The sequence below is a fragment of the Myxocyprinus asiaticus genome, chromosome 30 (genome assembly GCF_019703515.2).
Source record: "Myxocyprinus asiaticus isolate MX2 ecotype Aquarium Trade chromosome 30, UBuf_Myxa_2, whole genome shotgun sequence".
Taxonomy (NCBI): domain Eukaryota; kingdom Metazoa; phylum Chordata; class Actinopteri; order Cypriniformes; family Catostomidae; genus Myxocyprinus; species Myxocyprinus asiaticus.
In genome coordinates this window covers 2909494-2935254 of record NC_059373.1, presented here as the reverse complement: position 1 = coordinate 2935254, position 25761 = coordinate 2909494, and the positions used below count along the sequence as shown (strand labels likewise).

Sequence of the window (25761 nt, the reverse complement as noted above, 5' to 3'; positions counted from 1 at the left end):
CGGTTCCGGTTGCTCTCCTTCAGTTCGCGGTAAGCGCGACGGAAAAGAGGTCACTTACATTGAATTCCGTCTAAAAAGTTTGACATGAGTTTTGTTTATTGTAATAAAACATGTAATGTCGTTCTTAAATGTACTTTAACCTTATTCAAACATGTATGAAGTTTGTGTGAGTGATATGGAGCATGTATTTTTGGAGAGAGTTCACTTAGCATGAGTGTGCAAGCTCTGTGGCTAAAATAGTGCTTTTCACTGACAGGCTGGTGTTCCAATTGTGAGAGAAGGCCACAGATTTGAGCTTGTTTTGATTCATTTGTCTCTTTATTCATGCAGAATAAAATCTGGCCTGAGTAATTTCTGTTGCCCGGTCTCTTTCATCTATCCACACAACGAAGAGCTAAACGAAGGCCGGTCACGTGTGTGTGTGTGTGTGTGTGTGTGTGTGTATATATATATTTGTCTTAATATGTATTCTATATATGCATTATTTTCTATTCAATATTTTTTTTATTTGATTATCTATGTCTTGTTGCTGTTTTTTTATTGTTGTACACTGGAAGCTCCTGTCACCTAGACAAATTACTTGTATGTGTAAGTATACTTGGCAATAAAGCTCATTCTGATTCTGAACAGAAGAGAAGATACCATAATATCTCGACTCAGAATGGGGCATTCCTCATTAAATCAATCACTTTTCAGTATTGGCAAACATGAATCCTGTCATTGCATAATATTTAGAGATGTAAAATGCTTGTCATATAAGAATGAAAGATCACAGCTTATAGAAGCAATGAAATCTATAGATATTACTCCGCTTTCACTGAAAAGCCTATTAAATAAGGATTGAAGAGTATATAAATGTTTACTAATATATTTGAAGGACACACATTTGAAAAACAGGATTTAAGAATAGGTTTTTGTTTATTTATTTACCATGACGTCAATGCCCCACACTCCATACCAGTAGGTGGCGGAAATGCACCAATTGCTGGTTTACCAACCGCCATAAAACGAAGAAGAAGAAAGTCAAAATGTGTCTCGTTTAAACGGCCTTCATAGGACAAACGGAACGTAACATGGTTGCTATGACAGCACGCCACTCTTTAACGAGCGCGAGCGCTTTGAGTGAGAAGGTAACGGTCCCTTTGGAAGGGAATGTATGAGGTACATTTTAGGAGAGTTATAATGATGTAAAGAGAAAAGAAAATAGATTTTACAGGTGTACTATTAGTCAAATACGCCATTTAATACCCGAGAATAACAGGATTATTTACACGAGGAAAACTGAGTTTAAAAGTGTGTACTAGTAATGATTATTGTCACTTATGCAGGAATTTAAGTGTAGTTGATGGAAAACGTTGAAGAATTTTGAGAACTTGTAACCGATTTAGTAACATTTCGATCAAGGTGAGTGTTCAGGTGAGACGCAGGTGACTTCCTCATTAATTTATAATCAAATAAAATCAACATTTGGATATCGTATTTCTCTATTTGATTGACATATACATATGAAACCGTTTTGCACACTGTTGGTAAACATCACTTACTGAAAATGACTCTTTATTCTCTTTATTGTTTGTTGAGCCTCCAAGAACAGCAGCACTGTGTTAACTGCTGTTTATATATATATATATATGTATATGATATTTTTACTGATTTGTTGTTGACAATATTTGTCTCTTTACAGTTATTTAAAACATTATTTTAATGGTGTAAATTAATAAAGTTGCACGTTTAGTGGTTCTCTGTCATCATGGAGGCCAAACATTTCTGTAAACATGGATTTTAATCCAATGTAATCTAGGTTATTCTACTTATTTATATTTAAGTTATCTAAAACCAGAATATTAATGTAGATCCACGTAATATGCCCAGTTTATATCAAATAAAATATATGACGAGCTGAAACTGAAGTAGTGTCTGTTTTCATGGTACTTGACTTCTTATCAGAGTCTTGAACTTTTTTATAGTTTGTATATTATTGGCTTGTATTGTTGTGTACTACAGTCAGTTACACACAGTAATATCATTAGCATCTGAACTAAAACAGAGTGTATTTAATTGTTTGTTAAGTTTGAAGAAACACTGATTTCTTCTGCATTTGGAGCAAAGTGAAACAACATTTATAACAGCACTGAACAGCTCGAGTAAATACAGGTTTCTAAAAAGTACAAATACCTTTAAAAACCTATAAATCTGTCCCCACAAACACTACATTCAAATAAAGTTTAAATGATATTTATATTTAATGTAGGCCTAATAGTAAATGTCTCTGACAAATTGTCTTTTTAGATCAGGTGTCTGAATCACTATCTCTGACTCATTAAATTCACCGGCAGCTTCATGAAGACTGAATGATTCATGGACGACACACAAACATTCAGAGATGGAGATTTCTCTCCAGGATGCAGGTACTCTCTTTAAACTGTCTTTCGTATGATTTTAATGTTGTTCTTATATATATATACCTGCCAACCCGCATCTCAGAGTAGCATTCTGAGATGATATTCTTCTCACTACAATTGTACAGAGTGGTTATCTGAGTTACTGTAGACTTTGACAGTTCAAACCAGTCTGGCCATTCTCTGTTGACCTCTCTCATCAACAAGGCATTTCCGTCCGCAGAACTGCCACTTACTGGATGTCCATGCGATTATCTAATCAGCCAATCGTGTGGCAGCAGTGCAGTGCATAAAATCATGCATATACGGGTCAGGAGCTACAGTTAATGTTCACATCAACCATCAGAATGGGGAAAAATGTGAGCTCAGTGATTTGGACTGTGGCATGATTGTTGGTGAACAGAATTTGTGCTTTGTTTCAAAGCGAATGGTCCAAAAATCAGTCAGCGGCCCAAATTGCCAAATCATTTCAGGATAGTGCTCCAAGAAGTGATGCTTGGTGAGCAGATGGAAATCTGGGAACACCTCCTTCAGGAAGCATCTGTGTTTTGAGATTTTGCACTCTAAATGAGACAATGTCTCGTTGGAAAAATGTCCAGTAGCCAGGAGTTCAACAAGATCTTTCATATCTAATAAGATCTGCCAAGTTTTGTCTCCCTCTGGAACTCTGTGACCAATCATCAATGGCAGTAATCTTAACAGAGTCCAGTTTTCATGGCTGTTTCCACCAACTGAATATTTTGACACAAATGACTTTTAAATTTGTTGGTTTTATCAGTAAACTTGTAAAGATAGGACCTTTTGGAAATCAGGGACTTTATGCATAGACTCTGTTGGTATGATGCATTCAAAGAGGTCATGCATAAAATCTGGAGGAAACCCTTGTACAGTGTGGAAATGAGACATTTTCTCAAGAACAAAGTCTCTCTTTACTCCATACAGGGACACCAGTTAATTATTTTTCAACTCTTCAAGAGTCTGTTTGTGAGTTTAGATTGTTGTCAGTGGAAACACTCCCTCTTTGACCTTGTGCTTGTCAATCTCTTGTCGACTAGTTAGGCAAAACCTGCAGAATTCATCAACATTGAAACTTTCTTGAAATCCAGTTAGTGTGTGGGCCCAGAAGTTGTCAGCTGACACATACAATATAGAACCTAACACTTGTTCCCAATTTTTGAACATATAATCCAGTGGTTCTCAACTTTTTTTTAATTAAGTTTAGTTAATAAATTCAGCAGGCTTACGCGTCATGAATGTGAGACCAAACCTTGTGTTTCTTGAATACAAGCAGATGTTGGGCTATATCTGGGGCCTATAACATGAAAATGTGAAGACAGAAACTAATAATAAAAGTGATATTGTTAATATATTTTACATTTGCCTTTTTTGACATTTATTTATTCATTAATTATTTTATTTATATAGTTTTAACAGTGGTATTTGTAACAAGACCATAGAGAACACATGGAAGCATGGATCTTCTTCACTGTCATGGTTAGATGTAACATGATTTCGATAAAACAAACTATGGGATTTTTGTAATTATAAACAGTAGACCTACTCTAAACACAGGTAAAATCAATAAATACAAGTTGTAACAAAAATGTATTATATTCCCTCACACCCCTAATGTATGACAAATTTAATAAAGCTGAAGTAGCGATATGATAATATTTATTATCAATCTATTTCTGCCTAAAGTACAGTTAGTGTTACTATAGTAAATTCAAGGGTGGTGATGTAGAATTTTGTGCCGAATTCAAATGGTTTCTGCTTCTCGTGCTTTGTTTCTTACTGATTCTTGCAAAGCTGCGAGTTTAAGAGCTTTGTGCTCGTGCTGCTCTGTCCATTGAGCCGTATACATCTACAGAGCCTTACAGGTGCATTATCCGAGGTTGTGCCTCCGTTTCCACACTGCTTGCATGGTACCAAGAAGAGATCTGCGCTGCTCCTGCAAATAAAAACACTCTTCAGAGTAAATGCAGAAAGAAAACACAATTTATAAACACTATATTTCTCACACTGCATAGCATGTACATACTCAAATTCAAACACTAAATTCAATGCAAATTAAATAATAAATAATAATGAAATAATATGCAGGGCTTAAAAACGGGGCCAGTGTGAGAAAATTTCAGGCCAGCTGATGTTCACTCATTACATGAATTATGGAAATATGTCAGCTGTAATATTTTGATTATTTACATTTAAGCATTTGGTAGATGCTTTTATCCAAAGTGACTTACAGTGCCCTTATTACAGGGACAATCCTCCTGGAGCAACCTGGATTTAAGTGCCTTGCTCAAGGACACAATGGTGATGGCTGTGGGAATTGAACCAACAACCTTTTGCTTACCAGTTCAGTGCTTTAGTCCACTACACCACCACCACACTGATTATGAAACTACTTTCAGCTTCAACATTTAAACATGAAGAAAATGTAAATAACACTCTTTAACAGGTTTGATTCTGACTCACTCATGATAGCAATTGATCCAAATGCAGTCGAAGGGATAACTTGTGCAGAACCATGAAGATTTCTTAACCTGCATGAGAAATAAGTGGATTGCACTGTATCATTTTAATTGGCTGATGGCACTTCCACTGATCGCTTACCCAGTGATTCATCTTTAATTGTAGGTCAGTATTTTTTATTTAAACCACCTCAGCTACAAGTTTAAAGGCAATCCCTGAATGAGATTTAAATCAGAGTTTTAACTAATGGAGCAACAGGATTAAAGTTAATCTAGATTAAATGTGAAATTTAAATCGGCATCAAAATGTGGTTGAAGTGTAACCCTGATTATTTTAAACAAGGTTTAAAAGGATAGTTCACCCAAAAATGAAAATTCTCTCATTATTTACTCACCCTCATGATATCCCAGATGTGTATTACTTTCTATATTCACCAGAACACATTTGAAGAAAAACAGAAAAATATCTCCATGATTTCTCTTTTGAAGCCCCAAAAATCACAGACAGTCAGCAAAAACATCATCCATATGACAGCGGTTAATGTCTTCTAAAACAAAAATAAAACAAAATGATCACTTTTGGTGCGAAAAAGATAAATATTTAAGTACTTTTTTTTACTTAAATGACGTAATCACATTGCCATTTGAAATACTTGAGAACTGAGGCAAGTGCGTCACAGCTGGAAGATCAGCGCTGTTTACAAGTGAGAAGGAGGAACTCTGTACAGTGGATTGGTTGGTTTTGGTTTAGATCTGCATTTATCTGTTTCTTTACTCACAATGGTGTGTTTGTGTGCTTATCCTGGATGTCTCAACCAAGTGGAGAACATGAGATTACCTCCGTATCAAGGCAACGCGAATACGTTACACAGGAAACCGCATGATCTCCACCCTCTCCTGAAGCTTACCGGAAGCGATAACTTAGTTAAAAAATACTTAAAGTATTATATCATGAGGGTGAGTAAATAATGAGAGAATTTTCATTTTTGGGTGAACTATCACTTTAAAATTTGGTGCAACAGAATTTTTCGAATAAATCTTGATTTAATCTAAATTTAAGATTAATCCCTCTTGGTGCAACGCACCCAAACACTATTAAGACTATGAGCCATATCACTAGAGAGGGGAGCAGCATATTCCCTGGAGGGATGACGTGTGTCTCTTTTTAGCAGGTCAGGTCTACCCAAAAAACCTGCCCAATTATCTATAAATCTGATGATATTTTTCGAACACCACTCAGTCCAGTTTTGTCACATCATTGTCACATCATTGTGTTGTCATATGACCAACTGTTGGTAGAAGATGTTTTAATTGTCTTCATAAGGTTTAAATGAACTAATATGAACTCTTGTCTCTATTCTGTTAAAGTCAACTCCATATGAAGAGATCAGACTCACCGGAGTCCAGCTGTGTGTCCATGAAGAGTGACCAGTCTATGGATAAACCATTAAAGTTTAAGGGTGAAGACACATCAACTGGTCTGAGGTAAAACAGTTTTATCAAGATAGAAATAATATACTGTGTCTCTATCTATGTTAAAGAATATCAATTATATCATCTCTTGTCTCTATTCTGTTAAAGTCAACTCCATATGAAGAGATCAGATTCACCGGAGTCCAGCTGTGTGTCCATGAAGAGTGACCGGTCTATGGATAAGCCATTAAAGTTTAAGGGTGAAGACACATCAACTGGTCTGAGGTAAAACAGTTTTATCAAGATAGATAGATACAGTATATTATTTCTATGTTAAAGAATATCAATTATATCAACTCTTGTCTCTATTCTGTTAAAGTCAACTCCATATGAAGAGATCAGACTCACCGGAGCCCAGCTGTGTGTCCATGAAGAGTGACCAGTCTATGGATAAACCATTAAAGTTTAAGGGTGAACACACATCAACTGGTCTGAGGTACAACAGTTTTATCAAGATAGGCCAGTTAGTATGATATAATGCACACAAAAACTATTTTGCTGAACTTTATTCAATTGTGGACTGTGATTCCACATGTTTTAATGTGTTTAAATGTGTAATCTCAGCTCAAATACTTTTTGAGGGAACCTAATTAAATTGGATAAACCCAATAAAATTTGGCATGTCAAAATAACCCCAATTAATCCCCATTTTTAAAACATTTATATCTCTTTAGAGCTTTAAGTTCTTCATATACTATACAGTGAATTTAAGTATGTTAAATACATGATGGTGGAAAGCACTAAAGAGTGCAGCTTGGTAACTATGTTCTGATTAACACAGAAATTGTCCAATAAAGAAATAATACATATCATGTACCACATGTACCTTTCCTAAGATCATAGCTCAGTCATAAGCTCAAGCTCCACTTTTCACCAAAATGGTAACCCCCAAAACTTCAACATAACCGTAAATCTTCTGAATCTCAACAGAACAAAACATTCAATACTAGCAAATATCCTACTTTTATATTCATCTTACACAATAACACATAAAATGACACGTACTGTTAACATTTACTCCTCCTATTGAGTCCAAAGCAAAGCATGCTGGGAACAACTTTTTTTTTTTTTATCATGCTATACAAAGAAAGGATAACAATACTAGCCTAAAAATAATTATGAGTTTCAATAACGTCCGTATGTCATTGTAATGTGTGGTCATCACTCACTTTTAATCATAATTCATCCGGCTCCTTTTCTCGTTGAACGAGATTGACAATATGAACGAACGTCTTGCAGCTCCTCCTCTTATTCAGCTGATCATCGTTCATGACAGCTGATTTGTTCATGACTGTCGCATCTCGCAAACAAGTTTACCAGTCCTGTACATTCAAGTTTGTTCACGACACGAACTAAATGACTGACTAGTTTAGTTGAAGGGGTGTATTCACTCAGTGGGTCCAACCATTGATATGCTCCGTCACAATCCGCTCTCAAATGCTATTGGCTCATGCTAAAGTCAGTCTTTAAAAGAAACACAATGGAAGACGAATAGAATTTGCATGTCTACAAAAGTATGAAGACACTTCAAAATAGAGTTTAAACACCATAACAGTTGGCACCACAAATGCCAAGTCTTATGCCTAAAGTATACTTAGATTTTGACGTGAACACTCAGCATCTGTGTACAGCTGAACGCGAGCCTGAACGCTGAGCAGCCACGTACAGGATCTGCACCAAAGCCCCATGATTATGGAACAGCTTGCCCTGTGACATTAGATCTGCTGAATCTGTCTGTTTTTAGATCTCGTTTAAAAACTCGTATCAACTTGATTTTACTACTTTGTAAATTTTAGTTTTAACCACGTGTTTTACTGAGTGTTTTTTTGATTTTATGTTTTGTGAAGCACTTTGTGCTGGATTGCTGAAAGGAGCTATATAAATAAAGTTATTATTATTATTATTTCCATCTGTAATTCATGTCCTTTTAATTGTATGTTCTTCAATCATTTTTAAATATTCATAAAATGTGGATTATGTTTTGCGTATTCCTATAAGCCAATGAAATGCTCCTTCACAGCGTGCACTCGAAAGGTATTGACTCGTGCTATAGTCAGTCTTTACAGGCATGAAAACAGTAGAACTCACTGGCTTCGAAAGGGAGAGACATCAGTGAACTAAAAATATGAGTCAGCGTATGGAGGTGAACGAAAATGATTCATTCACCAAGACTGATTGATTCACGAATGAAACATCACTACCATTCATTTTAATAGAAGCAACCCGTCTCTGCTAAATAGTCTCTGGTAATATTAACAAGGGAATATTCAGAAAACCTGATGAGAGTGAAAGTTATGAGTGTAGTTTATACTTTTCACTCTGTGTTTTACATGTTTGTATGATTCATTTCTGAGATTGTTCCTTATCTCCTTGTGTAATTAGTTTAAGGGGAATGTGTGTTGATGACTACTGGAGTCACATACTGTAGACTGACAAACAGTGAAACACAAGTAATATCACACTGGCTTAAAGGGATAGTTCACCTAAAAATGAAAATTATCTCATTTTTTCACCCTCAAAATGTAAGTCCTTTTTACTCTAAATCTCCTCTTTCACTTTTACATCTGAAAGTCACATGTGGTGCCTGTTTAGTTTCACTTTCACATCTGAAATTGAAAGTGGTGATTTAGAGTAAGTTTTGATCTGTTTCTCACCCACACATATTGTATTGCTCCTAAAGATGTGGATTTAACCACTGAAATCATATGGATTACTTTTATGTTTCCTTTACATGATTTTTGGAGCTACAAATGTCTGATCACCATTCACTTGCATTGTATGAACCTACAGAGCTGAGATATTCTTCTAAAAATCTTCATTTGTGTTCTGCCGAAGAAAGAAAGTCATACACATCTGGGATGGCATGAGGATGAGCAAATGATGAGAGAATTAAAAATTTTTGTGAACTACCCCTTTAATTAACTGTAGATCATCTCTATTTGTTGACTCTATTTGTTTGTTTTTTTTAATAAGGCCAGCAAGATCACATCACTCAGTTCAATACCTAATATTAATTTCAGTGTCTGTTTGTGTCTGATTCTCTTCATTGTCTGATTAAGGCCCGTACTGCTGCCCAGATCAGACATACAAGAACAAACCTGTGTGCTCGAGAAGAGAGATCAGTCTATGAATGTACCAACACACTGTAATGAAAACACATGTTTCAGGTAAAATAAAAGTGTTTCTTGGATTGATTTTCACATTACTACATAAATACACATGAGAATGATCTTAATGATCTTTTATCACCTCAGATATTATTGAATAGATATTTTAAGTATTTAATTTCACTATTACTTTGTATTTCATTGCACAAAATAGATATTTTTATGTTTTAATAATAAGAATAAGAATTATTTCAATTTGAATGCACTGTTATTTCCTTAATACTAAAAGCTGCAATGGTTACATACTTTAAAATGTTTTTGCACTTTCTTTGTAGTGTTAAAATATTGAAAAACTAAAAATTAACACTGATTTCAATCTTACAGTCACTCTCAACATTTTGAAGTCCAAAGCACATTCAAATCCAATCTGCTGAAGAAGTTTCAGTGTTTGTGTGAGGGAACAGCAAAGCAGGGAAACCCAACACTCCTGAATGAGATCTACACAGAGCTCTACATCACAGAGAGTGAAAGAGGAGAGATCAATAATGAACATGAGGTGAGACAGATTGAGACACAATCCAGAAGAGCAGCAACAGAGGACACACCAATCAAATGCAATGACATCTTCAAACCTTTACCTGGACAAGACAAACCCATCAGAACTGTGCTGACAAAGGGAGTCGCTGGCATTGGAAAAACAGTCTCTGTACAGAAGTTCATTCTGGACTGGGCTGAAGGGAAAGCCAATCAGGACGTCCACCTCATATTTCCACTTCCTTTCAGAGAACTCAATTTGATGAAGGACAAAAAACTCAGTCTTTCAGATCTGCTTCAGATTTTCTTCACTGAAACAAAAGAAATGGAAATATCCAGAGATGAATTTAAAGTTTTCTTCATCTTTGATGGTCTGGATGAGTGTCGTCTGTCTTTTGATTTTCAGAGCAATGTGAGATTGTGTGATGTCACTGAATCAGCCTCAGTGGATGTGCTGCTGACAAACCTCATCAAGGGGAATCTGCTTCCCTCTGGTCTCATCTGGATCACCTCCAGACCAGCAGCAGCTGATCTCATCCCCTCTGAGTGTGTTGATCGAGTGACGGAGGTACGAGGATTCAATGACCCACAGAAGGAGGAATACTTCAGGAAGAGAATCAGAGATCAGAGTCTGGCCAATAGAATCATCACACACCTGAAGTCATCAAGGAGCCTCTTCATCATGTGTCACATCCCAGTGTTCTGCTGGATTTCAGCCACTGTTCTAGAGACAATGTTGAGTGAAGCAGAGAGTGGAGAGTTCCCCAAGACTCTGACTCAAATGTACACACACTTCCTGATCATTCAGACAAACATCAAACATGAGAAGGACTATGAGAAGAAAAGTAAAGACAGAGACATGATCCTCAAACTGGGGAAACTGGCTTTTGAGCAGCTTGTGAAAGGCAATCTGATCTTCTATGAGGAAGACCTGAGAGAGTGTGACATTGATGTGACAGAAGCATCAGTGTACTCAGGATTGTGCACTCAGATCTTCAGAGAGGAGTTTGGGTTGTATCAGGGGAAAGTGTTCTGCTTTGTTCATCTGAGCATTCAGGAACATCTAGCAGCTCTATATGTGCACCTCTCCTTTACAAACAACAACATAAATGTGTTTAAACAAATCACCAAACAAAGTCTGTTCTCTGAAGTTTTTGACTTTTTTAAACAGTTCATTCAACAGGTTTCTATGTTTGACCTGCATCAGAGAGCTGTGAATGAGACTTTACAGAGTAAGAATGGACATCTGGACCTTTTCCTACGTTTTCTTCTGGGTCTCTTATTGGAGTCTAATCACACTCTCTTACAAGAATTACCGACACAGACAGGAAGCTGCTCCTACAACAAAGAGGAAACAGTGAAATACATCAAGCAGAAGATCAGGGAGAATCACTCTCCAGAGAAATCCATCAATCTGTTTCACTGTCTGAATGAACTGGGTGATGATTCACTTGTGAAGGAGATCCAAGATTATCTGAAATCTGGAAAAATAAGAGAGACAAAACTCTCCTCTTCACAGTGGTCAGCTGTAGTGTTTGTGTTGTTGACCTCAGAGCAGAAGATGGATGTGTTTGATCTGAAACAGTTTAAAGGAGCACAAAATAAAGCAAATGAAGTTCTTCAGTATCTGCTGCCTGTGATTAAAGAATCCAAATCAGTTCAGTAAGTAACACTCACAATAATCACAACATTTTTAAAACATCATTGTAAAAATTCTGGGAGTCCCAAGAAGTGTGTGTGTCACCTGGTCACTAGCAGGTGAGGAAATTTTTTCATGGACAGACAAACATACAGCAGCTGAAGTGAGAGGGAAGTATAGCTGTTCAGAAAAAGTGATGCAATTTATTTTTAATGAGTGGACACAATCCTTAAAAACTGCAGCAAACTGCTTTCAACAATACTTCATAACAGGCTTCTGTAACAACATCCTCTTTGTAGAGCTGGTCATGGGCAATTTTTTTTTCAATTCTTTTTTTAAAGTTGAAAGAACATGTTAAAACACAACAGTTATTGCAAACATTTAATTCATGAAATTCTGTCTTGCTGGCTGCTTAAAGCAAATTGATTTAGTCATTATTATGTTCACTACTGCAAATATTTGAGTAACAATCATAAACAGATAATTGAATAATTGCTCAAAATCTTTAGAGATCAGAGTACAGTGTACTCTGTTTTCGCACTGTAAAGTCAACCTTTTCACTGCACATGACAAACGATCTCCGATAGATCGGAAGTCATTCATTTCCTATGGAGAGGAAATTTTCGGATCCTATTTGAGCTTTGCATGCGTTAAAAAAATTTGAACTCTAGCGACTAGACCATATGCCCCCCGACCGGATGTGTTGTATGTGCGTGAGGTGAGAATTATTAATACTTTTTTGTTTAACTTTATCATAAACACTTAATACTTGTAACAAAATCACTCACAGTAATGTAATTCTTATCTTAGGTAAAACGTTGATTCTCCCTTTGACTAAAAGCCATTGTGAGCAAACTGACAGTTCATCACGACCGCCACTAGGGGGATACGAAAGTCAGACATGAATGTCGGAGACAGTGAAAAGGCGGCTTAAGATTTGGGCTGTTTTTCCATTAATGTTTGTTTTAGACTGTAACAGTACAAATGTCAGGCAAGGAGGAGGCGGGAACCAGCTGAACAGTAAACATAAACTTTCAATGATTTTAAAACAAACATAAACAGACACACATGGCAGCTGCCTGTGGCTCCCTCCTCGGCTGATTAGCCACCCTCCTCCTCACATAGACATATTCAATAATAAGGTATACTACTTCAAATGAGCACTTCAAAATACTGTGAAAATCTCTAGATAACCTATTAACTAAATTGTTTAGATTTTTCTGAATGCACTGTAGCATTTCCATCAAATTAACATTCCCAACTCTTACAGTAATAAGAAGACAAACCAAATTATTAGGAAACTCTGAAATTCATGTTTCATTTTCAATTACACTTTTCCTTCAAAATGTCACCATTATTGTTACTTGTTCATATACGATGAAAATAACCCATAATAAATTAGATAAATTCAGATTCAGACTTTTGAAAGCCACCATGTCTCTTTGAATCGTATATGGTTTGATCTTTGCAAAGTTACTTTCTTTGTGATCATTTAATTTAAAAAGAACAAAACAAGTAACTAAATCTTGTAATTAAGAACAAGTTTATTTATCTTTCAACCCATTTTGTAATTCAATACAATATGTGATAATACCATGTACTGTGACAAATGCTTCAGCAATTATCATGATAAGAACATTTATATACCATCACATCCCTAGTTTGTTTATTTGTAGGTTTTTACTGTCTGTAAGATTATATTTTTAATTGCAGCTTGTGTCAGTACATATCTCGTCTTTTTTTATCTTACTGCAGCTTGAGTGATTGTGATGTCACAGATGAAGGTTGTGCTGCTCTGACTTCAGATCTGAGATAAAACCAAAGATACTTAAGATCATCTCAGAATTACATGATCTGATATTCTGACAGAAATATTTTTAAATAGTGCATAACTGCAACAATTCTTACAATAATATAGAGTTATGTGTGAACTATGTGTGTCACGTGTTATTAGGAAATACTATAGAAACTGATCTAGTCCAAATGTAAATCCAAAAAACATCATCCAATAAACGATCATAAGATCAGAGAAGTCCAGAAGTTCAGTAGAGAAACAAACAAATCTAAATCAAGAACCAGAATCAGAGAACAGAGAAACCAGACAGAAAAGTCACAATTGATTCATTTACAGTATTTAAAATAAACCACATTAGATAAAATGAAGAATTACGAAGAAAACAAAATCATGAAGAAAGAGAAGGAAAAACATAAAACAAATTATTTTGTGTCTGATATTTAAAAAGATATCTGATTTTATTAATCTTTGTTTTGATTGAATTAAAGCTTTTTCATCATCAGTAAAGATGGTTGATTAAGTATTAGCTAGATTCATATTTAGATATTTTTGTATCATATTGAATTGTGTTTCTTTACACATTTGAAACACAAACACACATCAATTTGAAGAAAAAAAATATTAAATAGACACAGAAATGGTAATATTCTCCTGTTGAACTGATGTGTGTGTGTGTTGTGAACTGAGAGAGTGAAGAGTGTGTCATTGTTCTCTGCAGGTTGAGATATTGTGATGTCACAGATGAAGGTTGTGCTGCACTGACTTCAGCTCTGAGATCAAACCCCTCACACTTGAGAAAACTGGATCTGTCAAATAATAAACTAAGAGATTCAGGAGTGAAGCTGCTCTCTGATGAACTGAAGAATCCTCACTGTAAACTGGAGAAACTGGAGTAAGATTTCACAAAACTCTCAAATCCTCCTTCATTCTCTTTCTACAGTAAATAATAATGATTTAACAATAATAAGAAAAAAAAACATTGAAAACAGAGTTCTCTCGGATATCGGAAGAGAATTTTGCTTTAATTTATCAGACTGAGTCCTAATTTTACCCTAAAAATGAAATATCTGTCATTTACTCCCCCTCATGTTTGGAGAATCCTCACTGTAAACTGAAGATCATCTGAGAGTCACATGATCTGATATTCTGACAGAAATATTTTTAAATAGTGCAAAATTGCAACAATTCTTACAATAATATGGAGTTATATGTGAACTATGTGTCACGTGTTATTAGGAAATACTATAGAAACTGATCTAGTCAAAATGTAAATCCAAAAAACATCATCCAATAAACGATCATAAGATCAGAGAAGTCCAGAAGTTCAGTAGAGAAACAAACAAATCTAAATCAAGAACCAGAATCAGAGAACAGAGAAACCAGACAGAAAAGTCACAATTGATTCATTTACAGAATTTAAAATAAACCACATTAGCTAAAATGAAGAATTATGAAGAAAGCAAAACATAAAACAAATTATTTTGTGTCTGATATTTAAAAAGATATCTGATTTTATTAATCTTTGTTTTGATTGAATTAAAGCTTTTTCATCATCAGTAAAGATGGTTGATTAAGTATTAGCTAGATTCATATTTAGATATTTTTGTTTCATATTGAATTGATGTGTTTCTTTACACATTTGAAACACAAACACACATAAATGTGAAAAAATATTAAATGGACACAGATATGGTAATATTCTCCTGTTGAACTGATGTGTGTGTTGTGAACAGAGAATGAAGAGTGTGTCATTGTTCTCTGCAGGTTGTATAATTGTGATGTCACAGATGAAGGTTGTGCTGCTCTGACTTCAGCTCTGAGATCAAACCCCTCACACCTGAAAGAACTGAATCTGACATATAATAAATTAAGAGATTCAGGAGTGAAGCTGCTCTCTGATGAACTGAAGAATCCTCACTGTAAACTGGAGATACTGGAGTAAGATTTCACAAAACTCTCAAATCCTCCTTCATTCTCTTTCTACAGTAAATAACAATGATTTAACAATAATGAGAAAAGAAACATTGAAAACAGAGTTCTCTCAGATAACGGAAGAGAACGTTGCTTTAACACTTCAGATTGAGTCTTAGGGAGCTTTCACACTGTGCCTTGCGCCCTGACTGCCGGCGGTTCATCCCCGCCTTCCTCAACCTGGGAGCAGACAGGAGGGGGAACAAAAAAAATAGGTGAGGGAAAGGCTAACACGGAGCGAGAGAGGAGAGAGAGAAAAAGAAACTCACCAGTTCTCTGATGCGCCATCGCGTGGTCCTCGATCACTCCTCCACCCTCTCAGGTGGACGGCAGCCGCTCCTCCCCGGGGTGGACGGAGTCAGACCGGAGTCAGACCTCCGACCCCCAGCAGACAGAACACCCCTCCGCGTTCCCGGCAACCTGTGGGGACACTCCTCCACCCCTGGCAGCGGCCGTACCGCTCCAGGCAGTCGGGGAGTTGCTTCCCTTCTCCCCTCGTGGACGGCGGTCTTCTCTCGACCCCTTGCGTTTCTGGGGGACAGCAGGGCACTCCTCCACCACTGGCAGCAGCTCCATCGCTCCAGGTGCTCGGGGAGTCCAGTCCCCACTTGCCTCGCGGACGGCAGCCGTTCCCCGCGTCCGGGTGGTCGGGCTACTCCGTCCCCCAGCAGATGGCAGCGGCGCTCCCCTGGGTGGACGGCAGTGTCGAGGACTCTGCGACGGGCATCCCTCCTCCTTTCCGGGTTTTGGCACCAGTGTAACACAGTTCAGTGGAATGGAGGAGGCGGGAACCGGCTTAACAGTATAAATAATATTTTAATGATCAACTTAACCAAAAACACACAAACATAACCACACACAGGGCAGCTGCCTGTAATTTTCTCTCTCTTGAACTGTCATCTCTGGCCGCCTTTATCCCTCACGTGCCCCATCAGGCTGATTGGGGACCGGGCGTGTGTCGTTCCAGCCCGGCCCCGCCCTCCTCCGCTCTACACATTACTTTTTGGGAATTTCAGGAATGTGTGGATCCTCGTGTGTTGTCAAAACTAATAATGTCGTCATCGGCTAAAACGCACGCGCAGGTTACTTTACTTCCTGAACAAGTGCGCACCCGAGTCTGAGTTGCTTTCACATTCACGTGAATCGTGCTACAGTTCCATTGCAACCGAACTCAGACCACCTCCTACAGGTAGTTTCGGGTTTGGTACCGCGGTGCGTGTGACAGCTTTCACATTACCAATTTTTCATGCGAACCGTGCTCTTTCGAACTAAACTGCCAGTGTGAAAGCACCCTTAATTTTACCCTAAAAAATGAAAAATCTGTAATCATTTACTCCCCCTCATGTTTGGAGAATCCTCACTGTAAACTGAAGATCATCTGAGAGTCACATGAGCTGATATTCTGACATAGGGCTGAAACGATTAGTCGACGTTATCGTCAACATCGTCAATAAAAAATTGTCGACCAAAATGTTTGTTGTCGAATATTCGTTTTCTCTCATTTAACATGAGATCATATGAAACTCTAATGATGACGTGTGAGAGGAACACTTCAGCTCGAGTGCATGATAGAGGAGAGGAAGAAAACAGCTCGCAGTCCGGACACATTACAAACTTTCCAAACAGCTTTAGGTGATGTAGATCGCAAAATATGAGGGAATTATACAAAAATACGATGTAAGTAAATACAGAAGCAGTGTCATAATGAAATAAAGCAGAGGTGGAGCTTGCGTTCCGCTGAAGATAAACTTGCATGTCAGAGCGTTTTTAAAGACACGTGATTTTTTCCCCCAAACCACTTAAACACAAACCACGCCCCGCAGTCATGACTAAACCCTCAGGAACATTTTCATTGGTCATCTCAATCACGGTGCTGATTGGCCACACACAGTGTTAATCTCATCAATGAAATCACTGATGAAAATGTTTGACGACAAAGGTTTTTTACTTTGTCAACAATAATGAAGCAAGGCGAAAATGTGGCAAGATAAAAATGATACTGCAAAATATAAACAGAAGAAGAAACATCTTGAGAATCTGTATATAGAAGAAGATATTAGACATGGATTCATATAATACATTAATTCTCCGCTTGAGCTGCTGAGTTGAACGCGCTGAACACCGACATAATGAACCGCTTCAAAACGGGGTAAAAACCTCATTCAAACACATCTTATTTATACAAGAGATTAATCACTTTATCCCTAACATACTGTTTATGTAATATAACAACTTACATCTGCACAGAGAAGTAAATGTACAGATGAACTTGAACTAAACGATGTGCTAGTCAGAACATGCGTAATTTGTGTTGCGTAACTTGCGTTGTGAATACACTGTTTCCGTAAGAAACACGCTACACGCAATGTAATATTAACTTTTAAAACTTTTAAAAAGTATCTGATACTTCAGTCTGTTCATGATTATTTCAGGAGCTCAGGTTTTTCTCAACAAGGACAGCATGTATATTTGATACGTGATTACATTAGAAAATGTTTAGAATTTCTCTAAATGTTTTAATATTTAAAGTTTAGTCTGATACAGCTTGACACTTTGTCCGTTTTGCACGTCATCATCAACTAAAAGATTTTTTTTATTTATTTTTTTTATTATTGTTTATTTTTTTCATTATTGAATACACAAAATAAAACAACAACAGAAAACAGGGGCTTAACACTGAGAAACTTGAACTTATGGAGGAAAAAAACTCCATCCATAAGTTTATTGCCAACACAATAAAACGTTTTTTTTATTTATTATTTTTTTTTTTTTTAAAGTTATTATTTTTTTGGTTCTTTAACTAGTCAGGTTAGACATTCACATTGGCCGCCTCTCTTCTGCGAGACACAGCTGCGGCTCTGCACAGAAAATAAAGTTTTGTATTTATTTTTAAGAATCTTTAGAGATTTTTAAATGGAAAATAAGACAAAACACTTGATAACAATAAGATATTTTTACTGAATTAAACTTAAAGGAATATTCCGGGTTCAATTTAAGTTAAGCTCAGTCGACAGCGTTTGTCACATAATGATGATTACCGCACAAATTTATTTTGACTCGTCGCTCCTTTTCTTTAAAAAAATACAAATCTTGGTTCCAATCAGGCACTTACAATGGAAGTGAATGGGGCCAATTTTTGAATGTTAAAATACTCACTGTTTTAAAAGTATAACCACAAGACATAAAGGATATGAGTGTAAACATGATTTTAGAGTTACTTCTGTGTAAAGTTATAGCCAATCTTACAACTTTGTTACCATGATGATGTAATGTCAACAAACCCTAAAATGACTGTAAAAATTATTATTTAAACAACTTTACATCTCAAATAATACACAAGTTTTAACAGAAGAATTAATGTAAGTGCTTTTATAAAATTATAAGCTTCACACTTCTGGATTTAAATCCTCCAAAAATTGGCCCCATTCACTTCCATTGTAAGTGCCTCACTGTAACTGCGAGTTTTGAATTGGTTTAAGAAGATGAGGCACAAGTCAAAATGAATTTGTGGTAATCAACATAATGCCACAAATGCTGTTGATTGAGCTTAATATTAGTGGAATATTCCTTTAAAGGGATAGTTCACCAAAACATTTATGTTCTCTCATCATTTACTCACCCTCATGCCATTCCAGATGTGAATGACTTTCTTTCTTCTGCTGAACACAAATGAAGATTTTTAGAAGAATATTTCAGCTCTGTAGGTTCATACAATGCAAGTGAATGGTGATCAGATCTTTGAAGCTCCAGAAAGCACACAAAGTCAGAATAAAATTAACTCCAGTGGATTAATTAATGTGTTCTGAAGTGAAACGCTAGGTGTGTTTAAGAAATAGATCATTATTTAAAACTGTTTAACTAATATTTCACTTCCGCCCAGCTCGCTCATGAGGGTCGAGTACACAAAGACTCTCAAGTGACGTAAGCGAGTTGGAAAGTTTAAGAACTGACACATGAAATATTTTAAATACGGAAGCGCTGTGTTGTTTACAACAGAGGAGGAATGTTATACAGAAGCTGAATTGGTTTTGCTATGGATTTGTATTTGTATCTGTTTCTTTTTTAAATGGTGCTTGTGTGTGCTGATCCTCAACCTACTGAAAAACATTAGATTACATCTGCGGGTATCATCGCAAGAGGAAAGACTAACTTTACACAGATTCACTATCAATGATCCTGAGCTGCTCGCTGACTCAAAACACACATTGAGTCACTCAAAATATTGAGGGTGTGCAGTGAACATTTTTTACCCTGCCAATTTCAGACCAGCCGAGAGATCCGACGATATCGACATGCCAATGTGCTTACGTCACGTGAGAGGCAGCTTGAACTCGATCCTCTCGTGAACGTGCATACCACAGCTGGTCGGAAGTGAACATTTTTTGTAAAAAAGTTTTAAATATGATCTATTTCTTACACACACACAGCGTTTCACTCCAGAAGACAATTAATCCACTGGAGTCGAACAGACTTTTATGATGGCTATATGTGCTTTTTGGAGCTTCAAAATTTGGCACCCACTTACTCTCATTTTATGGTCCTACAGAGCTGAAATATTCTTCTAAAAATCTTAATTTGTGTTCTGAAGAACAAAGAAGGTCATACTCATCTGGGATGGCATGAGGGTGAGTAAATGATGAGAGAATTTTCAGTTACCATTCACTTTCTTTACATCTTTATTTCCATACAATGAAAGTGAATTGTGACTGAGGCTGTTATTCTGCCTAACATCTCCTTTTTTATTCCACTGATGAAAGAAAGACATATAGGTTTGGAACAACACAATGGTGAATAAACAGGGATGGACTGGCCATTGGGTACAACGGGTGGGCCGGTAAAAATGCTCAAGGGGGATCTTACCCCCACCCCACCAAATCTCTGTTAAACTGATGTGTGTGTTGTGAACTGAGACAGTGAAGAGTGCGTCATTGTTCTCTGCAGGTTGAGTAATTGTGATGTCACAGATGAAGGTTGTGCTGCTCTGACTTCAGCTCTGAGATCAAACCCCTCACACTTGAGAAAACTGGATCTGTCTGGGAATAATCTAAGAGATTCAGGAGTGAAGCTGCTCTCGGATGGACTGAAGAATCCTCACTGTAAACTGGAGATACTGCTGTAAGATTTCACAAAACTCTCAAATCTTCTTTTATTGTCTTTCTGTAGTAAATAATCAATGATTTAACAATAATGAGAAAAACAACATATTGAAAAAATGTAGTTCTCTCAGATAACGGAAGAGAATGTTGCTTTAACTTATCAGATTGAGTCCTAATTTTACCCTAAAAAATGAAAAATTGGTCATTTACTCCCCCTCATGTTTGGAGAATCCTCACTGTAAACTGAAGATCGTCTGAGAGTCACATGATCTGATATTCTGACATAGGGCTGAAACGATTAGTCGACGTTATCGTCAACATCAGCAATAAAACATTGCCAACAAATATTTTCATTGTCAGAGTTGTCTGATCTCATTTAACATGAGATCATATGAAACTCTAATGATGATGTGTGAGAGGAACACTTCAGCTCGAGTGCATGATAGAGGAGAGGAAGAAAACAGCTCACAGTCCGGACACATTACAAACTTTCCAAACAGGTGATGTAGATCGCAAAATATGAGGGAATTATACAAAAATAAGATGTAAGTAAATAGAGAAGCAGTGTCGTAATGAAATAAAGCAGAGGTGGAGATTGCGTTCCGCTGAAGATAAACTTGATTTTTTCCCCCAAACCACTTAATGCAAACAGGGTAAATACCTCATTCATACGCATCTTATTTATACAAGAGATTAATCACTTTATCCCTAACATACTGTTTATGTAATATAACAACTTACATCTGCACAGAGAAGTAAATGTACAGATGAACTTGAACTAAACGATGTGCTAGTCAGAACATGCGTAATTTGTGTTGCGTAACTTGCGTTGTGAATACGCTGTTTCCGTAAGAAACACGCTACACGCAATGTAATATCCTTTCACAGAAAATTAATATGTCTCTAAATCATGAAGAATTCACAATACAGTAGTCTAACTTTTAAAAAGTAGTGAATACTTCAGTCTGTTCATGATTATTTCAGGAGCTCAGGTTTTTCACAACAAGGACAGCATGTATATTTGATACGTGATTACATTAGAAAATGTTTAGAATTTTTAATATTTAATTAAAGTTTACTCTGTTACAGTTTGACACACTTTTTGTCCGTTTTGCACGTCATCATCAACTAAAAGATGTCATTATCGTCAGAGTAAAACTGACTAAAATAAATTAATAAGACATGAAGAAATATTGACTAATTTTAAAGGACATTTTCGTCAAAAGACTAAATCAAAAACTGTGAAAAAACCACACAACGCTACACCAAGTGTGATTTTATTATTATTTTTTTTATTATTTGTTTTATTGAATACACACACACAAAAAAAACAACAGAAAACTGAAACTTATGGATGGGAAAAAAAAATCCATACATAAATTTATTGCTAACACAATACAAATATATTTTTTTTAAATCATTTTTCTGTTCTTTAATTTGTTCTTCATTCTTTAATAAAATCTTGCAAACAATATGACTTTATGACATGCAGTCCTAGCATAGAATTCATAACACGGACTTCATACGATGAAGATGAAAAAACTCGCACTGAATTCTACAAAAACCAACAAGTAATTCTGACAACAAAATGTTATTTAAAACTACCGGCAGGTGCATCTTACCGTTTGTTGACATCGGATACATTCACAATCTTTCTGAAGTCTGAACTATTCACAGGTGACTACATGATTGAGATGACCAATGAAAACGTTCCTGAGGGTTTAGTCACGACTGTGGGGAGTGGTTTGTGCTTCAGTGGTTTGGTGGGGGAATCACGTGTCTTTAAAGGAAACACCCGGCGTTATATCTTATATGCATCCTTTAAAATTCAAATAATGAGGCGGGTCATGTAAATAAGCACAAACTCCAGAACTGGCATTTCTCTGCACGGTCAGTGTCACATGAAAAACAGCACATGAGAGTTTCACGCAGGGTTCACACATCCTCCGTATCGAGACGTGAGCAGCGCGGTCAGGTTGGGCATTCACATTAGCCGCGTCTCTTCTGTGAGACACAGTTGCGGCTCTGCGCAGAAAATAAAGTTATCTCTGGGTTCCTACACCAAACATTTTCTTTCATAAGACCATAATGTAATTTTTTGAGAGGGGGTAATTGATTACTATAACAAATTTGGTCTTCATTAAATCGTTTGTACATGAGTAGAAGGACAACATTTACACCACAACGATAAATAATTTACAGATAGACCCCAGCCCACACAGTATTGGGTCCTTAATCATCTGCATTTAGTCAGAGAAAAAAACTGTGTTCCTGTGTCGAGAGTTTGCATCCAACCTGACAGCCCATAAATGATTAAATAAGTAATAACATTCAAATAACAGCATATTTTTGTTTTGTTAAAACACCTGAAACAAATCTGTTATGTAGACTATAGGACATGAAGGCATACTGTAAACTAAAACATTAACTTACCATCTGCACAAATCTGCTGAAGCTACTGTATCCCACACCTTTTCCTTTGCTAATAAATCCTTCTATAATAAATGCTGAGGATTGTACAGCACTTTGTAATTCTCAACCTCCACAATCAGTCGGGTCTCGTCCATTATGTGTTCATGCAAATCTGAATGAGGTAAATTGTGGCTTCAGTGAAAATGGCAGTCATGTGTATTTGTTTATGTTTATCAGTGAACTTGGTCGTGATCAGTTAATGTAATAAAGCCCATACATCCCTATAGCCTACATAAACAGACAAAAGCAATGCGGTTTATTTATTCATTCTTTTTAGCTAATTTGTGTTTGTTTGTATTCAGATTGTAGATTGTACTGTATTGTAGGTTTGACTTCGAAATAATTTTTATTTACTTTTGGTTATTTTCTATAATCTCCTGATTATTTTTGATTTTCTACACTCAGAGCCGCTGAGTCCAGCGTGAGCCGCGCAGCAAAAATAGGCTCAACGCCGAAACTATCCACTCACTGCCGCATCTGGGACACGTCACCTCGTGACTGTTAATATGGGTGCCGAAATGAAAAGGCGCCGCTTACGCCCCGCTCACGGAGGATGTGTGAACCCGGCGTCAAACTGATTCCGGCTGATTCTCGTCCTTCACGTGCGCTAATGGATCCTTTTCACAGATGTGTTATGACACGTTTTTGCCTTATTTAACAACATAAATGTAGAAAACTGTTTTATATTTCAAATTTATAACATTGAACTTTGTATTATATTACCATGGGGGAGTAAATTTTAAAAATCGAGTTAAGACAGCTGTTGAGTTACTGACAGAAAATTTAGCCTATTTCTCTCTTATTACTGCTGTTATCCAGCACTCTATATTTTTATCATCCTTTGAAAAGTCGTGAAATCGTATTCTTTGATATTTTCTTTAGCTGTTGGAGCAAACAGGTTAGCAAAAATTGCATTTGTTGTGTTCTCCCATTCACCGCCATTCAAGTTTACCCAACTATGATTTTACTTCCGCTCTGCAAACACAGATATGTGAAAAGGATCCATACAGTTTTGTCTTGTGACGTATTCAATAATAATATACTGTATGTGTCATGGTGTATATTTTATTGTGAAGAAATCTGCAATACGCAACTATTAAGAAGATTTTTTTTTAGTTAAAATGGATCAAAATCAAGTGAACAAAAAGGTGAATGAGTCTTAACCCATTACACACTGCAACTAAATCTTTTTTGGCTTGTTTTTAAGACTTCTTTAAAATAATGTTTATAAGAAAAATTTGTTATCGGAGAATATAATGTGGAATATAATATTTAATGCTTAAATATTTTAACATATCTAAAAATCCTTAACACAAGATACCTAAGAAACAACATATAAGATATTTAGACTTTCAGAGAATTTATCTTGAATATATAAGTGTATTTTATCTTTACTGCACTGGCAGAAGTTTAAACAAGTGAAAGAAATACACTTATATACAAAATACTCTTATATTCAAGATACGATCTCTGAAATCTTGTTTGTTGCTTCTCAGGTAAATGTTTCTAGTTTTAAGAATCTTTAGAGATTTTTCAATGGAAAATAAGACAAAACACTTGATGATAATAAGATATTTTTACTGAATTAAACTTAAAGGAATATTCCGGGTTCAATTTAAGTTAAGCTCAGTCGACAGTGTTTGTCACATAATGATGATTACCACACAAATTTATTTTGACTCGTCGCTCCTTTTCTTTAAAAAAATACAAATCTTGGTTCCAATCAGGCACTTACAATGGAAGTGAATGGGGCCAATTTTTTAATATTAAAATACTCACTGTTTTAAAGGTATAACCACAAGACATAAAGGATATGAGTGTAAACATGATTTTAGTGTCACTTCTGTGTAAAGTTATAGCCAATCTTACAACTTTGTTACCATGATGATGTAATGTCAACAAACCCTAAAAGGACTGTAAAAATTATTATTTAAACAACTTTACATCTCAAATAATACACAAGTTTTAACAGAAGAATTAATGTAAGTGCTTTTATAAAATTATAAGCTTCACACTTCTGGATTTAAATCCTCCAAAAATTGGCCCCCATTGACTTCCATTGTAAGTGCCTCACTGTAACTGCGAGTTTTGAATTGGTTTAAGAAAATGAGGGACAAGTCAAAATGAATTTGTGGTAATCAACATAATGCCACAAATGCTGTTGATTGAGCTTAATATTAGTGGAATATTCCTTTAAAGGGATAGTTCACCAAAACATTTATGTTCTCTCATCATTTATTCACCCTCATGCCATCCCAGATGTGTATGACTTTCTTTCTTCAGCAGAACACAAATGAAGATTTTTAGAAGAATATTTCAGCTCTGTTGGTTCATACAATGCAAGTGAATGGTGATCAGATCTTTGAAGCTCCAGAAAGCACAAAGTCAGAATAAAATTAACTCCAGTGGATTAATTAATGTGTTCTGAAGTGAAACGCTAGGTGTGTTTAAGAAATAGATCATTATTTAAAACTGTTTAACTAATATTTCACTTCCGCTCAGCTCGCTCATGAGGGTCGAATACACAAAGACTCTAAAGTGACGTAAGCGAGTTGGAAAGTTCAAGAAGTGACACATGAAATATTTTAAATACGGAAGCGCTGTGTTGTTTACAACAGTGGAGGAGGAATGTTATACAGAAGCTGAATTGGTTTTGCTATGGATTTGTATTTGTATCTGTTTCTTTTTTAAATGGTGCTTGTGTGTGCTGATCCTCAACCTACTGAAAAACATTAGATTACATCCACGGGTATCATCGCAAGAGGAAAGACTAACTTTTCACAGATTCACTATCAATGATT

At 36.2% G+C, this 25761-nt stretch overlaps 1 protein-coding gene across 7 annotated transcripts in view; it reads left to right on the top strand.

Moving 5' to 3' along the window:
* LOC127420852 (NACHT, LRR and PYD domains-containing protein 12-like) overlaps nt 1-25761 on the top strand; it is a 135924-nt gene that overhangs the window by 97519 nt on the left and 12644 nt on the right. For 2 of the 7 annotated variants that reach the window (XM_051663420.1, XM_051663423.1), the window contains 3 exons: nt 14140-14168; nt 15215-15359; nt 20334-20507. The exons of 1 other annotated variant lie outside the window; for it this stretch is intronic. In XM_051663420.1, the coding sequence (XP_051519380.1) occupies nt 14140-14168; nt 15215-15359; nt 20334-20507 (348 nt within the window). The remainder of the gene's footprint in view (nt 1-14139; nt 14169-15214; nt 15360-20333; nt 20508-25761) is intronic. 4 more of the 7 variants (XM_051663419.1, XM_051663424.1, XM_051663421.1 and 1 more) reach the window with 3 other exon arrangements.